General features: G+C 41.6%; 1 protein-coding gene across 9 annotated transcripts in view; it reads right to left on the reverse strand.

Moving 5' to 3' along the window:
- Positions 1 to 3,080: 3,080 nt before the first annotated feature.
- The window catches only part of PDE4D (phosphodiesterase 4D), a 624,208-nt gene continuing 609,718 nt past the window's right edge, over positions 3,081 to 17,570 (reverse strand). For all 9 annotated transcript variants that reach the window (XM_066614472.1, XM_066614473.1, XM_066614476.1 and 6 more), the window contains 5 exons: positions 16,357 to 16,456; positions 9,656 to 9,810; positions 8,820 to 8,942; positions 8,174 to 8,356; positions 3,081 to 7,815 (listed from right to left, as the gene is read on the reverse strand). In XM_066614472.1, the coding sequence (XP_066470569.1) occupies positions 7,390 to 7,815; positions 8,174 to 8,356; positions 8,820 to 8,942; positions 9,656 to 9,810; positions 16,357 to 16,456 (987 nt within the window). In that variant the 3' untranslated portion in view covers positions 3,081 to 7,389. The remainder of the gene's footprint in view (positions 7,816 to 8,173; positions 8,357 to 8,819; positions 8,943 to 9,655; positions 9,811 to 16,356; positions 16,457 to 17,570) is intronic.

The following is a 17,570-nucleotide window of genomic DNA, read 5'->3' on the forward strand; positions in this document are numbered from 1 at the left end:
CAAGCTCTGTTTCACAGCATGCTCTCTCTCTCTCTCACATACACACACGTTATAGGATTGTTTGTTTGTTGTTTGTTGCATGCATACAGATCCCATCTAGGAATGCGAGCCAAATGCACATTGCCCTTGTTGGATTGGGGTGAGCAGATTCATGTGGTTTGTTTCCCTAGGGCAGCTGCAGCCTGATTCAGTCAATACAGCTTTAACTCATTTGTAATGGTCCCCCCAGGGCATCCTCAGTGCCTGATTTTTTGTTTGTTTGTTTGGGGTTGCTGTGGATTTGCGGAATATTCCAGTATAAAAACTCCAGGTTACTTTGGCATTGCCCAACCCTTGCACCATTGTTGTGCGTCTTGTGAGATGCCCAGTTTTGGGACTGTGTCTTAAAATGTGGCCGCATACATAGGTCGTAACTAACTTGAGCAAAAAAGCATGCCAGCTCCATCTTCTCTTTCATTCCTGCCCAGGATTGCTTTAGCTTTGCCTCCACTTCCTTTCTCTTGGTTGCTAGTTGGGGCAGTTGGCAGCCATCAATCATCTTCTCATTGCATCCTAGGACTGTCCTAGCTCACCCAGCTAATTCTACTACAGCATGCCATCATTCTGATATCTGCTGCCTCCATGCTCAATTCCATTGTCTTTGTCCCACCTGCTTTTCAGTTCTACTTGTTTAGAGCCCATCAATAGGGCTGGCCCAGATATTCCAATTGGAACATGTTTAGAAGCCTGGCTTATTATGGGGTAGCTGAGTACACGTGCAATGAGCAAACTTTTCTTTTTTTTAAAGGGTGCATTTCCTTCTTCTGTCACTCAGTTTTCCCAAGTAGCAGATGAGTAGCACCAGTATTTGACTATCCTTGTACATTCATAACCCCCCTTACCTTTTTCTGGTACTTCAGTGCACATGGAAGATCACCGCCCTCTGAACCAGGTTATTTGTTTCTCAGTTTTTTTCACCTTGACTTCTTACTGTATGCAGGACATTTAGGTTCCCTGAATGCTGTACATGAGTATCCACAACCAAGTGGCCAGATGTGTTGTCTCTGATGAAGCTTACTAAAGCTTAGCCTGTTCCCTTTTGAAACTATTCTCTTCAAATGCTTCTTCTTCCCCCAGTAAGTAACCCTGTTTGGTTGCTAAAATGTTGGCTTCCTCATCACTGAAAAACTGATCAGCTAGTACTTGCTTTGTTATCTTCCAGGCCCACTCTTCCTTTGAAAAGTTTAGCGTAACTTATTTGGAACATCAGTGAGGGCCCCACCCCCAGTCCAAGACCTGCTTAGGCTTTCCTAAACAATAATTATGTTGCTAAGCTGTCTGCCATTAAGGAACTCCTGATATGCTTTGGAGGAACCCAAGGGTTCTTGGGAATCTGTTTTGTAGCTGATGAACAGAATATATGAGAAAACGCTGCCTAAATCCTAGAGAGAGTACCATACAGTATGGCTAAAAAGGATCTGAGGGGAAAGCTGTTCTCAAGACGTGGACATAGCACAGGGTTTCCCTGCTTAGGGATTGGGATGAGAACATTCTTCTAAACTCTGGAAGTTTCCAAAATGCTGTTCTGGGTAGGCATGTTAACAGTGTGTGTGCACCCTGTGTAAGAACATAAGAACAGCCCCACTGTAAGTGCTATGCATGCCCCAATCAAGCAAGAGTGAACACTTGTCAGTTCCTCCAGTGGCGTAGCATGTGTATTTGACACCTGGGTCGGTATCATCCCTCCTCTATACGTTGTACCACCCCAAGAAGCCAGCAAGAGGAAGGGTTGCCCTGTGAATTGACTGGTTGGTCTTGCCCAGTTCTTATTTGCATGTTTTAAATTTGTCTGGTTTTCTGTTCTGTAGCTTCACTTAAGAGGATGGGGTGGGAAGCTGCAGTGTTTTGCATCAAATATAATTGTTTTCAGATAGAAGTACAAAATTATTTTTCTATTTTCTTTTGGTAGTTCTTTAGAATAAATCTTATTACTGAGGGGCACATAGTACAAGAGGTTTATTTGTAAAAATGATTGCCAAGTACAGTATCTAGGCAGAATCAACCCATGCTTTTATTTCCATTGCATATAAAAATTTCATATGAAGGTATTGACGTACAGTACTATCCCATAGGCTGTAAGAGAGGCTAAGAAACCGTTGAATTATTTGCAATGTTCACACAACTTGCCACTCTAAAGACATACCCAAAGGAAACAAACCAAATTGAAAACAAACAAAAAATATTGTTCAATAATTCTGTTGTTATAGTGTCCCTTTTATACTGTTTAAAACAAAAGCAATTGTATTCCTTTGGGCCAGGGCTGCTATAATCTACAGTTTGTGTCAAAAAAGGAGGCTCAGTTTTTTCCTTGAAAAAGCATCTCTCCTTTCACTGGACAGTCAAATGCTACAAGGGCTGGGCATGGAATGGAATGGTGACGAGGTATCCAATACTACAAAATTTTGCAAAAACTAATGATAGTGTTTGAAAGATCTAAAAGATTGCATTCATTCTTTACACTTATGCTACACACACACACGTACATACGTACGTACATACATACATACAGAAGCAAGCTTTGGCTGCTTGACATTTAATGTTAGTGTTTTTTGGGATGGAGGGAGTGGTTCAGAAAAGTTGCTTTACCATGAAAAATAAAATGTCCCTAACCCGGGGGAGGGGGGGGAGAGAGAATGTAGTCATAAGACTAATAATGGGCACAATCCACTTGAACCAGTTCCTGTATAAGCCCTGTTGAAATGATTAGGAATTGACTTGCTCATTGCAGCGTGGCAATGAATTGTGCCCAACCCTGTGTGCTATGTAAAGCAAACACCATCAATATTTTAAGAAAGAAAAAGAATGGATAAAGTAATCCCTTAACACACATTGTGAAGAAGGGACAGTACTCCACCAGGCAGGTAATGCTTATCAAGCACATATGTATTTGAACGTCCAATGTGATCTCAGCTATGTTGGAATAGGGGCGGTGGCGTAGCTGGAGGGGGGCAGAGCACTCAGCCTGGCAGGGAGGTGGGCAAGTGACCCCTCCCTTTAGAGCCATTCCCAGCGGGGGGGGGGGGCAAAACGGAGGCGTTCAGCTCCATTTTGCCCCCCCCTGCTGGGAATGGCTCTGAAGGGAGAGGCTGCTTGCCCATCTCCCTGCCAGTTTGAGTGCTCCGCCCCTCTCCAGCTATGCCACCGAGTAGGGGCCATCCTACGGGGGACACACAATGATGCAAATCCCTTAAAAAAAAAACCTAGTGGAGATATGCCCAGCCCATGTTCCACAAAGACCTCTCTTTCAAATGCAGCAAAACAGAAGAAAATATTGTTTAAAGTTAAGGCACAGCCCTGGGACCAAAGACCTGCAGCTTTAAATTAATTTATATATCTATGTATTTTATAATTTTTCTCAACTCTTCCATAAACAAGCTCTAAGGTGATATCAGGATATATTACAGGAGGAAAAAAAATGTACAAGGGAGTATGTATACACAATATTAATTCTCTCACCAAGAGTTTCAAATATAGCAACACCACCCTGGCAAGGGTGATGTTATAATAAGAACTTATAATTTACAGTTAACATTACAGTATATACATTACAATAAATACGTGGTTGTAAACAGAGACAAACAAGACTTATTACAAGTAAGGTCATTTGGTGAGAAAAAAATATGCATGGCACAAATAAAAATAAATAAATGCATTTTAAAAAGAATTGTCAAAAGCTTTCTGTAAAATTCATTTCATTCATAAGTTTTTTTTAAAAAAACCCTTGAATGCAATTTGTTCTACCTCTATTGTCTGATCACAATTAAAAAAACAAACAATGACATAAAAACCAGAAATGAAAACAAGCACAGCATTACTGAGTACAGTAACTTGCAAGCTAAAGTGTAGACGCAAAGTCAGGTTCCCTTTTTTCTTTTCCCCCTCACTGTACAGTATCCAATTCATTGCATTTTTCTTATGGCAAAAACACAGAAAACATGTAAAGTTGCTTCTCAACGGTTTTGTTTTTTTAAAGCAGTGTGCAATGCTAAAGCACACTTTCGCAAAATAAAAACAAAAGATTGTACAGTGCATTCGATCCCTGGCTCTAAAAATTATTATGTTTTTTTACCACTTGATTGTCCGTGTGTATGGGTTTGTTACACAATATGGTTGCATTTTCTTTACATCTGGTTTCTATGAAAGCTTAATCTTACACAGTGGTGGACAGACTAACCAGATCCAGCAGCACACAAATACCCTTTAAAACCAAGCAGTTGGAAAATCGCATTAAAACCAAAGGTTCTCATGTGCATAGGGCCAGAATTACATCAACTGCAGGCTAAATGCTCAGTACCTTGTGTGGATTAAGTTAGAATGTGCTCCAATTCATAGGATCAAGTCTTTAGTGCAGATAAAATACCCTTCCAAGTCCATACTGATTTTTGGAACTGATATTGCTTTTTTCAATAAGATTCCAGGCACTCTTGGGGACTGAGCAAATGTTTAAGTAGAGAAGGGAGGTCATGAGCCAATGCTGACAGTAACATGGCAAAATTCTTTCATTCACTTCCCCAGCTAGGTTTTTTCCCCAGTGAAAGCCATTAAGAGCTAAAAGATAGACTAGAACACATTAAAATGCACATTAAAAAAAACAAACACCTCTTAGTACTTCCAGTAAAATCTATTTAGGCATGTCCCAAACATTCCCTGTTTCAGCCACACTAAATGCTCTTCTTGTTTTGTTGTGCCAAAATAGTAACCTATTTTTTTTTCTTTTTTAACATCATAGGACAAAAGATGCTCAAATTCCAGAATCACTTTATCTCTACACTAGGAATCTTACATATTCAGATGTTTTTTCACATTCATAAAGGAACTGCTGGGTGTTGCTGTGTACAGGTAATGGACTGCGATGATACAGCACCAGATCCACTGGGATATTTAAAGAATTGTCCTGCACATTTCTCCTGTCCAATTCATACTGATATGCTATTTATATAGAAATTAACCTTGGGAAGGAGACTGGGCTTTCAGAATAGCTGAAACTTGTATACCTATTAAATGATGGCCCAGTAGATGTGCTGGTGGACACTGCTAATTTTCTCTTGTCAGTTGCAGAAAAGTATGGAAATAGGCCAGTGTGATATGATTTATTTGTATTTTAATCTTAAAATTTGGGTTTTTTTTCTTCCTTTTCCTTTCCATATTTATAATTAATGACCCATTTGTTGGAATAGATGAGTTGATGCCAATAAAGGTCTCTCTTTACTCCTGCACATACCAATGCAACCGGTACAGTGCACTAGATGACTGGATGTCCCTATGCAGATGAATCTGCATCTGCCATTGTATGGGAGGATCCTATGCATAGAAGTAAGCTCCATTATAGTCAATGGGATTTACTCCCAGGAAAGTGTGGATAGGATTGTACCCTTAATCTTATTAAAATCAATAGACAGTGACTTTTCACTCTGTTATGGATTGCAGCCTACGCTTTTCTGGACCTGTGAGTTTTATTGGGCATTTCACACCCTCTTATTGTGTCCTTAACAGATCAGCAACTCTAAGCATGACCTCTTAATAGGGCAGAATAAAGCAAATAAACTTTTTTAAAAAGTCAAAATCATGGATCAAGCAAAAATGTAGGATCCTTTCCATAAAATTGGCAGATGTTCATTTAAAAAACATTCTTGCTACATTATGGGCAGAAGCTATATATCTGAACTTGGAAGACCCTGAATGAACAACAGACCCTACAACAAAGCTACTAAAGGTGACTCAGTACAAGGGAAATGTCCAAGCTGTTTTTGACACAACAAAACTCTTGGAAGGTATTAGTTTTTATGTACTCCAATCTTGATTCCTTATACAAGCGTAGTGCTGCATCCTCAGTAGCCGTCAGTGCAATCCCATCCTTTGCATTTATTTGCTGGCACAGCAAGTCTTTGGGGCAGACCATTAATGATGTCAACCACAGAGCTAGACATGGCCTCCCGGGAATAATTTCATTAGCAAATAAAATATTTGCATTTATAACAGAAGAGTCACATTTATACTGGCCATAGTCCTGCAAATCCCAACTCTAGCAACAGTTTCCCAACTTTTCAGTATTAGGAATTACCATTGAAGAGATTTCCAGACAATGGCATGAGGTCCCATCTGCCCACACTAATGTCATTGCCTTCCATCCTCTGGACCCTACTGCATCTGTCGCAGGCAGCCCGACACTCAATCGGCAGGTCTCCTGCCACCCAGCAACAAGTGGCAACCAAAACTTTTGGGAACGGCTACTCTAGTGGTCCACTAGATTTCAAAAAAGGTATTTTTGGTAGAGCACAGATAGCCCACAGCAGTGGGTTTGCAGGACAAAGCCATCTCTGAAAGTAAAGAGCTCATCACAGATTTTGTATTGCTGCTCTTGGAAATTACAATTAAAAAAGCCAGATATTAATGCAAACAAACCTGAAGTGTTTTCTGCTCCTTAGAAGGTGACAAAAAAGCCAAAGACCATCCATACATTATGGATGAAACTTGTCTACAAAGCAATGAGTTATTCTTATAACATTTGAAAGAATTGTTATGAAAATCTAAGTGCAAACAAATATAAACTTGATTTATCCAGTGTAGCACATATTTGTACTGAAAACTTGCAAGTTACTCTTTGGGGGAGAAAAAGAACCAGTGGCAGATGAAATTCTCAGGGTGTTGCATTCTTTAAATATAATACCTCAATACATTTAATAAAAGAAAACGCTACAAAAAGATTTCTGTTTTACATATTATACAAAATTCAGATGCCAGTGCAGCCCACTGAGCTACACTTTTTCAGTCATGTGTCAGGAAGACTTGAAATTAGAAAATTATGTGATTTCCACAGCTTTATCTTCCTACTGGTAACAGATTCATGTTGTGTCCCGTTATTTGAGTGCATTTATTTTCTACTAGAAACCTTGGTTCACTTGCTGGCTGCTTTCTTTAGATTCTGGTGATTGCTACTCTCTCTCAGAAAATTAAAAACCAACACAAAAACACACACACGCACACGCACTCTAGCTTTGGGCCAGCCTTTACTTGTTTTCAAAACAGCCTGGAGTAGATACACACACACACACACACATACTCTCTCTCTCTAATAGTTTCTGCCAAGTTGAGCTCTTATTAAACTGTTCTTTGCAGGTATTTTTCTTTGCTCTCTGATGCCATGGAGATGAACAATTCTGGTTACAATATTCCTGAGTGCCAAACTGAGTAATCAAGGTCAGTTTTTGATCCACAAACATCCCTGGCAGATGACAGTGAGGCGTGACCATGGTTGTGCCGTGTGACGTGCACTTTGGAAACCATTTTCAATTTTGAAAGAGAGAGAAAGAGAGAGGAGGACAGACAGAGAGTTAAAGAGCCATCACACTGTTACGTGTCAGGAGAACGCTCTTCTTCTAGGGCACAAGGTTCTGTCTGGCTCTCCCCCTCCTCCTCTTCCTCTACCACTTCCTCTCCAACTTGTTCATCAAGTGGAATTTCAGTGGATTCCGAGTCTTGGGTGCAAAGAGTCTTGGAGTCACTGCAGCTGGTATCTTCTTCCACTTGACTTCCACTGTCCTTTTCTGTGTCTGATTCACCATCTTCCTCCAGCGTTAGTTCAAACTGGAATTTTTCTGTTTGGCCCTGTCTACCCTCCTCTTGGTCATCTGGGGCAGGAGAAGGACTCTGAGGAATTGTGCTCTGGTACCATTCACGATTGTCCTCCAAGGTGTCTAAGATATCCTGGGCATCCGGGTGTACAAGATCTGCCCAGGTCTCCCAGAGAGGATGAACAATGTAGTCTATAAAGCCCACCTATTGCAATGCAAAATTAAGAGGAAAATGTCATTCCCAAGTTAGAATACATGAACCTTATCAATTTGTCTTTTAAAATTAACTAAATGGAAAACAAGCTCAAGAGGCATACTGTAACCCTCCTGTCTGCAGTCACATATTACCAAAAAAAAAAATCATGGCAACACAACTCACCAACTTTCCCTAGAGTATAACTTTGTTATTTATGTAAATAACTATTAAGATCTCAAATTTTCTGAGTATTTTCATTTTAAATTGTGAATTGTAAAATATGGGAATGTTACCACAAAAAGGCATTTAGTTGTCTGTGAACCATATTCCACATTGTGATTTCATCCTTCTGTGTTTAATGGATTACCTGTGATTTTTCTACTGATGCATTGTGCTTATCACACATGGGACTTATCTCCATGCCCCTTTCTCTTTCTCGATCTCCCTGACGAAAGAACTCTTCCATTATTCTATCTGTCCATTGGCGATACAGTTGAAGTGGCTTTGTTGGATTGCTTAGATCTGCACAGTGTACCATATTTTGCAGAACCTAAAAAAGACAAAAAAATATTTTTCTCTAGAGAACCTGTGGTGTTGTTTCACTGGAGACTAAGGCCCTTTTTCCATTTTCACATCTGGCAGGCGTGAAAACAGAATCTCGAAAATACATTTAGTGCAGGGTTTATTCTGAACAGCAAAATGATGATGTGTCTTGTGTTGTTCACACTGACATTAATAGCTTCCCAATTATCTCACATCTGTAGCTTCTGGTTATAACAGGCCAAAAATGTTGTAAGTGCAAGACTGATTAGTTTCAAAGAAATTTGGAAGTTAGGCCATAGCAAATTCAGTCAAGAAGAACAGAAAAGACAATCTGTGACTAACAGAATGTGGTAAAGCACAGTTAACATGCATACTACTACTTGAGGGAACTGGCAGCTAGTTCAGAAAGCAAGATGCGTGGGTCAACTGAAAGGCATACGATGGCAAGGAGAAAGCATGTGGCATCTCACCTGGATCCTGTCTGAATAGTTATCAAGGAGCAGAACTCCAGAGCTAGTCACTTTCTTTGTTTCAACCATTGTCTTCAAATCAGCCAACAGATTCATATGCTTAGACATATCTGTTGCAAGTACCTTGAAGGAGAAAAGATAAGTGACAGATCACTAAAAACAGTCTACAGTCCAAGTTTATTACAGATTCGGACAGAATTTAAACTGATATAGCCAACAGCAGTGTATATATTCTGAAAGCATTCAGAATCTACAGAGGCACCAACTATACTAAGTTTGGCTAGCACAAAACAAATTATATTGGAGTGTGCCACGAAAGGACAAAAACTTATGAATGGCCACTTCACACAGGACAGCCATGATCTGGACAAGGCTCATTCACATAATTTCAGCAGCAGTTATTCAAAGCAGGTTGTCAAGCTCAGAGAACAAGCTCTACAATACTGCTCTAAACCAGACCAAGCAGCAGGGCAGACAAACTACAAGGGCTCATCCCAATTAAAAGAAAATAACGCACAACATTTCTCAAATACACGTTTTGTTGTGCTGTATTTTTCCAAACAGCTTTTCATTTCAAAAATTTAATGTATTTATTTATTGGATTTGCAATCTGCCTTTCTTCCTGAACGGCACCCAAGGGGGCCAACAACAGTTAATACATAAAATATATGATACAAAAGGTAATAAAATACAGATAAAAGCTGTAAAAACAACAATAAAACAGACAATATAAAAGCAAAGCAACCAGCAATAAAATGCATATAAATAAAATAAAAAATTCTACATCTTGTTTTTGCACACAGTGCAAAATAAAAGAAATTCCAAAGGCAACTTACAATGTCGATGACCATTTTCCTTAATGACTGCCTTTGCTTTTTTGTCAGATTCTGGAAAATGTCGCAATTCTCTTCCTGCAGTAACTTGAAGCCCACAGCTAAATGATGGTTTTCTAGGACTGATGAATCGTTGTACATCAAGGCAAGTTCAGAGTCTGCAAGATATCCATAAGGCAGAATTTTACAAAAGCTTGCATCTCTTCTTCTATCCATTCATAAGTTTTATTTCTGACTCCTCACATTCTCACGATTTCCAAAAAGCTTCATTTATCATTCAAATATCAAGAAAAGCACAGTGCTTTCTGATAACAATATCTGGTACATCTCTCCTTCTGTTGACACTGGCATGCATCAAATACCCCTCTCCACCCCAAAGCCAAATTTGATTTAAGCTGAATATAGCCTAAAACCATAACCAAAGAGCTTCCTTTGGTTACAGTTGCCTGTACTATTCTCCAGAAGAAAAGAGGCTTTCAGAATTCCACAAGGGAGAGAAAAATATCAGCACATGAAGACTGATCATCACCAAATTCTGCAGCATGGACATACTCTGAAAATGAAAAGTACTCAATAAATCTGTAAGGAAATTATGCAGTGTTTTTGAAACTCTCTCTCTCTCTCTCTCTCTCTCTCTCTCTCATGTATGTATTTCAGATGGGGCAGAAGTCCCTCTATTACAATTACTAGAATTAATACTTTTGTCAAGCTTAGAGCCAGGCACACATAGGTGATATGTTGTTCCTTTACTATTATTTTAGGGTGAAGCAACTGCACTGTAACTAGTTCCTTGTGAGATGATGTAATTCATTTCTTGTTTCTTTTCTCCCTTGTGCTCTTCTCCCACACTCAGTTCTTCCAAATGATTGTTCAACACAGGCTAAGCATTGAGACCAAGAGCCTGCTCTTGTATCATGTTATACTGACTTCTCTCAAAAGACAATTCCAAACTTTTCACTGCTGCCAACTCCAGCAAAAAGGAATTTGCTTTCTAAATGATAGCTTTACAAAAGGAATGTCTGTTTATATTTGTCTGTACATGACCAAGAAATCTAGTAGGGCTCACATAACTTCTTCGCCACATCTCAAAAAGCACATGTGTGTGTTGGCAACCTTCAGTCTCGAAAGACTACGGTATCGCGCTCTGAAAGGTGGTTCTGGAACAGCGTCTAGTGTGGCTGAAAAGGCCAATTCGGGAGTGACAATCCCTTCCACACTGGGAGCAAGTGCAGTCTGTCCCTGGTCTGTCTCCCTGGCTATGGGCCTTCCTTCTTTGCCTCTTAGCCTCAGACTGTTGGCCAAGTGAAAAGGACATAGTGGAAATGGAAAAGGTGCAAAAGAGAGCGACTAAGATGATGACTGGGCTGGGGCACCTTCCTTATGAGGAAAGCCTATGGCATTTGGGTCTCTTCAGCCTAGAAAAGAGGTGCCTGAGGAGGAACATGATTGAGACATACAAAATTATGCAGGGGATGGACAGAGTGGATAGAGAGATGCTCTTTACACTCTCACATAACACCAGAACCAGGGGACATCCACTAAAATTGAGTGTTGGGAGGGTTAGGACAGACAAAAGAAAATATTTCTTTACTCAGCGTGTGGTTGGTCTACGGAAGTCCTTGCCGCAGGATGTGGTGATGGAATCTGGCCTGGATGCCTTTAAAAGGGGATTGGATAAGTTTCTGGAGGAAAACTCCATTATGGGTTACAAGCCATGATGCTATGTGCAACCTCCTGATTTTAGAAATGGGCTATGTCAGAAAGTCAGATGCAAGGAAGGGCACCAGAATGAGGTCTCTTGTTATCTGGTGTGCTCCCTGGGGCATTTAGTGGGCCACTGTGAGATACAGGAGCTGGACCAGATGGGCCTATGGCCTGATCCAGTGGGGCTGTTCTTATGTTCTTAGAACATCCGTTTAAAGAAACACAAAACCTTGCATTTACTAAAACCCACTTAATGAGGGGCTCAATTGCATTTCGACAATATACAGCTGGATTTCATTCCCTCAAAATCTGTCCAGATACCTTTGGATTCAAGGCTTATAAAACACAAGGTCATTCGTTGACATTCATTTCTGTTTGTTACAGTTTCCACATCCTGAAGTCCTGAATCAGCCTGCTTCACTGACAATCCTTTCAATTTTTAATATTCAGCCTTGAAATCCCTACAGCTCAAGAGGACTGCAAGCAGCAGCTCTTGTACTTAAATTTCAGGAGCTTTATGGTGCACCACGCATGTGAGCCAATAAATTCTCTCTTTAGCTCTTTTTCTCCAAGTGGTAGTCAGAGGGCTGAAAAAGGCCTTGTTTGCTAGTGTCAACCTTTTCATCTAGTAATCACATCCAATAGGTATAAGATATGAAAGAAAGAAACAAAATCTTTTTTAGTAAAGTGACTTCCTACATGGTGATTAAGAGCCCAATCCTGGGCTCAGCACGCCAGTTCACTGCAGGCGCGCACTGTCGCAAACATGCCATAAGGCATGTTTGCGGGCCCTATTGCTGGTAGTAGCCCAGCACTGGGCACCCGACGTCTGCTGCTTGGTGGTCGCACAGACCGCTGAGCAGCGGAGAGGTAAGTGGGGGCATGGGGGAGGTGGGGAGGAGACATTATAAGGAGGCGGGGAGAGGGTGTGGGAGGCATGCTGCGAGGGAGGGAGCGGGGAGACAGGACTGGTGGAGTGATGCTCCACTAGATCCAAAGCCTCTGTATCGGGCTCACCACCTGACATGGAGGCACTTGATTCACCGGCTTGCCTGGGGGAAGGGGACAAAAGTACCCTTCTTCCGAGGAGCTGCTGGCAGCTGCCCAAAGTGCGCAGTATGCAGCGGCAGCCATTTTCGGAGCTGCCACAGCCATGCACTCTGGGCAGCAGAGGATTGCACTGTTACTCATACAATCTTCAAGCTTTTAGAGTTCTGTAGTTTTGAAATGATTTTAAGATAGGGAAACATGGGAATAAAAAAATAACCTAATCATGATCTGTCATGGTGGGGCAAGACAATAGGGAGTACCCAAAGGGATTTTTCAAGACATTAGCATTTTAGGAATGAGTTGCATGCATTGCTTTATAACAAAACATTCTTCTTCAAACAAATAATTGCTTATTTACTTATTTTCACATTTTTATACTGCCCTTCCTCTAAAGAGCTCAAGGCAGTGTACACAGCTGCTCCCTTCCATCTGTCCTCACAACAACCCTGTGAGGTAGGTGAGGCTGAGAGAAAGTGACTGGCCCCAAATCACCCAGGAAGCTTCATGGCTGAGGGGGGGATTTGAACCTGGATCTTCCAGGTCTAAGTCCACCTCCCAAACCACTACACCACCCTGGCTCTTTCCACCTGGCTATTTCCAGTGCAACAGATATGTGGATTACTGGAAAGCCAACTCCGTACACTGAGTTTGTTTCTCAAACTTTCTGAACTTTTCTCTCAGCCATTAAGAGTCAAATTGCATGTTACATTAAACACATCACAGGATCTGATGCACTTAATTTTTGCATACTAAATAACAGCTGTTTAGAGGGAATCCTGATTGAGACCACAGCATAAGGAGAGTCTTTCATCCTTTGCCCCCTTTGCAATCCCAGTTTGAATAATCCCTCCCACAGCTATTTGCCCTAAGAGGAGACAAAATGTAGGTGCCAAGGCTGTTGCTGAAGGTGGACCAATTTATGTAGTAACTATTTTCTCTCTGGTCCTGGATAACATTACAAAAGTTGTTTTCTCCCTTGTGGAAGAAAGAGATGGTCCACTCCTTGTGGGAAGAAAAGCAGTGGGGGGAGGAGATTCTGAACAGAAAATCCACCAGAGTTGAAAGAGTCAAGAAACTATGCCTGACTACCCATTGACCCCCCCCTTACAACCACTACATCAACAAAATAAAACATCCAAGAAAAATGACATGCAAATGTCATTTGAGCCTGAGAACCAGGCTACAGACAGAGGCAACCAGGGACTTCAGCAGCAGTCACTATAAGTATGTACTGAAGAATGAATAAGCTATATTGGTGAGGAAATGGGAGGGAAATTAGCTCTACAACAGATAATTATACTCTTGCTTTTATTATTCTTTTTCCCTACTCCCTCACTCGTTCCCCTTCTCTCCCCCCCCCCCACTGCCTTTAATCTCCTATTTTGTTTGTACCTAATCATTTTCTTCTCAGGAAGTCTTTGTGAAAAACAGCACAATAACCTACTCCACCTGAAATACTACAAATGTCTTATCAGAGCCATTTCTTTTAACCTCACACAGTTCTATTTAGAGTACTCATCTTCTATCATTAGAAAATAAGCAAAAATGACAGTGGAAAGCAAGGTAAAAGGAGGAAGCCTGTGGCATTTTATGACCCCCTAATCCCATGTGGGTCAAAACAACAAGGGAAGCTGGAGAAGACATAATCACACCAGTCATGGCACCTCTAGTTAGAGCTCATATTTATAGCTATTAAAGCACCAGAAGAAAAGAGAGACAGAGACAAAGATGCTAGGAAACAGGAAATGTTTGCAGCCAGTTTACTTTCCCCTGTAGCTTCCTAAAGCTCTATTTATATTGTGATGTTTCATATTATTTTGTACTTATTGTGGTCATTACTGCTGTCAGGCACAGCCCAACCAGATCCACCACCCTGTCCCACTACTGCCACTGCACACACCTGCACACTCCCTCTAAGCCCTGGGCAGAAGAATCCAGCCCCTCACCTCGCTCTTTCCTGCGCAATCCTGTTTGACAAAACAAGAAGTGCAGGATATGCTGGGAGCACTAAGCGTGTTCTGCACTTCCTGTTCCACTTAAAGGGAACATATGAGGAAGGAGCAAGGTGTGTGGGTAGGGAAGTGGAGTGCCACCTTCCATATGTTTTTCAGTTTGTTTTTTTTAAGTGGGTAAGGTCTTTTCCCCCTACCCACTCACTTTGCTCTTTTGTTAAAGGGACCTTGCGAGGTAGGTGAGTGCACACGAAAGTGGATGATCCATTTCCAGCTTGCTTTTAGAGAGCAGGAAGTGGATTGGTGCTACTCCATGTGCAGCAGGCTGGAGAAAGGTGGCAGCAGACTTGGGCTGCAAGGTTCCCCAAGGTTTCTCACTCCCTCCTGCTTGTTGCTTTGTCCCTCACTGTCTGCTTTATGGATGGGCTAGCTGTGCAGCTACCAGAAGATTAGACATCTATTACGTAATTTGAATAAATTAGAAATAGCTGGATGTGAGTATAAAGTTCTGTTTTACATTAACAGAACTTCAGTATCTTAAAACACCTTGTGAGCTGCTCTGATGTGTTAACATTCAGACATAAATACAGTGTCACTTAACGACAGGGACGCAGACTGGCACTCTTGTCGTCAACCAAGGCTTGATGCTAAACAAAGCCTCCAAAACCAAGGGGAGCGGTGCTCCCCTCGCCTACAGAAGTTTTTCTGAGCCCGGAGAGGCAGCACACATCCATGCGTGCTGAAACCGTCAAAAAGATGTGACTTCCATTGGGAAACAGGAAGTGACACCTTTTCGCCTTATAAGGCATTTAGAGATCTGGGGAATCCCTCCAGGGGCTTGGGGGACTTGAGGGGGAGGGGGACAGGGGCTAGCACCAGCTGTGACATATGCAGGCCATCGCTGGTTGGAATGTCACTAAACAACATTCACTTGTACATTTAGTGGAGATACAACAATTTAAAAAACTTGAATACCTAACAATACTGAATGAAATAAAGCTGCATATGAAACCCACTTCTGTGACAATTTCAAGCTCTTGTTTTCTGAGAGAGGTACTGGTCTGGGGAAGACCCTGGGCACATTTGTAAAGTGCAGTATAATGCCGAGAGCACTGGACTGCACTCAAAGGCTGAATGCAGAACAAGTGGAAGGGACTGTAGCTCAAGACAAATTGATGCTCTGCATGTGTCTTCAACCCCAGGAATGTTCCATGTTGGCATCCTTCAGTCTCGGAAGACTATGGTATTGCGCTCTGATTAGTTGTTCTGAAACAGAGTGTCCTCTCCAGTGTGCGAAGCCTGGGTAAAGTAGATATGGAGGATAGACTGTTACCCATGCAGCATATCCCCCCTCTCCACATTGCTGAAATGGTCCAATGGAAAGGCAGAGGCCAATATGGTTGGTTCCAGCAGCGTTGCAGGAGTTGCCAGAACGTGACTGTGTTCAGCCATGAACTGCCTCAGGGGCTCCAGCTCTGGATTTTGCCTCGAGGTTGACTCCTGAAGCCTTTTCCATAACTGGATGTAGCCACAAGGCAGTGGAGGTTTGGGATCAGAGTTTTCCTTCTCTCAGATGAGCTCCCTTCCCAGGCTAACAAGTCCCATCTACCCGGTGGCTGTTTAGTCTTATGACAAGTACAGCCAAACTATTCTTATCCCCCAGCCGCCAGGGTTAAGAATCCTGGTTAACCCCAGGAATACCTAGGAAAGAATGAACAGACTCCTGCTTGAAACCCTAGGGAGCTGCTGTCAGTCAGCATAAATGCTGAGTGAGGTGGTCTGGCTCAGCGTAAGACAACTTTTATATATTTATATTTTTTACATAAGTCCTATTATATTTATCCTATATATATATTATAGGATATATTTATATAATAATATATAATATATATTTATAATATATATTTATATTATTTACATAAGTCCTATTTCTGTGTGCAGAGCTTGCAGAACAAGTACAAGGAGCTGTAAATGTTACTAGAAATAAACCAAACTTACTTGTGTTGATAAGAAATTGGTTTGAAACCCCCGGGTGATCTACATCGTGTATTGCACTGGCAAAAATAGCAGCCAAAATTTCCAGGTCCGTGAACACCGCCTGAGGAGGAGATTAAAAGAAATTATGACATGGAAGGCACTTTTTTCATGTAAGATGAGGGCACTGATTCTCCCGTTTTGTTCTAACTGTCTAAATATAGATGTGTGAAAGAGGGCCTATGTTACCCCTCCTTCCTTGTAAGAGCTTACTTAAATACAAACGTATTTGGGCAATGGCTCACCATATATTTCAAAGTCTTTCGTGGCTTTTTTTTGGGGGGGGGGTGTTCCTCAAATCAAGCCATTTTATTTCTAGAGCAATGGTTCTCAAACTGGTGGGTCGTGACCCATCACCTTATGTAAAGCTTCCCTCGTCCCTTTAAGGAGCAGAAGGAGGGAGGTAGAACACGATCCTCAGAATCATGTCGCTAACAGAGGTGAAAGGGGCTATTTTTACTTACTGAGGGCTGCTGGCAGCTGCAGGACTTGTGAGGAGCCCTGAGCAGCCCTCCACAGGGCTCCCCCAAGGCTTAGAATGTTGAGGTAGAATGTTAGAATTTTGAGAAAAATTGGTCGCCAAGCATTTCCTGGTTGCTTGGCAACCGGTTTTTCTCAACATTCTAAGCCTCAGGGAGCCCTGCAGAGGGCTGCTTGGGGCTCCCCCCAACTCCTGCAGCTGTCAGCAGCCCTCAGTAAGTAAAAGCACCCCCCCCTTTTCACCCCCTGGATGAAAGTTCTGGAGGATTGTGTTGCTGCCGTAGTCCCTCCCCTGCAAAGACTTACTTAAGGAGTAAAACTCTCCCTAAGTTTGAGAACCACTGTTCTAGAGTCTAACAATTGGGAATTCCGCTGTTTGAAACCAGAGTGTCAAAAATTAAGTCTCAAAATGAATGTTTTTCCCATCTACAAGGAGCCATTCTAAAATTTCAGCCTGCCTTGAACCAAATCTTAAATATTTGCATTAGAAATTCATATTTTCAGTACAGGCAGAATATCATGTTTTGTGCAGGAACAATAGCAAGTATGTTGCTTTCAAAGCATTTACTTCCTGGCATGGCGAGTCTTACATCTGTTCTCTGGGTACAAATGATGCATGCACTGATATGCCTACATTACAATTCAATATAGCATGAATTTATTTCATTTGTTTTACTAAGCAACAACTCCCTTTCCAT

Source organism: Tiliqua scincoides, chromosome 2, assembly GCF_035046505.1.
Source record: "Tiliqua scincoides isolate rTilSci1 chromosome 2, rTilSci1.hap2, whole genome shotgun sequence".
Lineage (NCBI taxonomy): Eukaryota > Metazoa > Chordata > Lepidosauria > Squamata > Scincidae > Tiliqua > Tiliqua scincoides.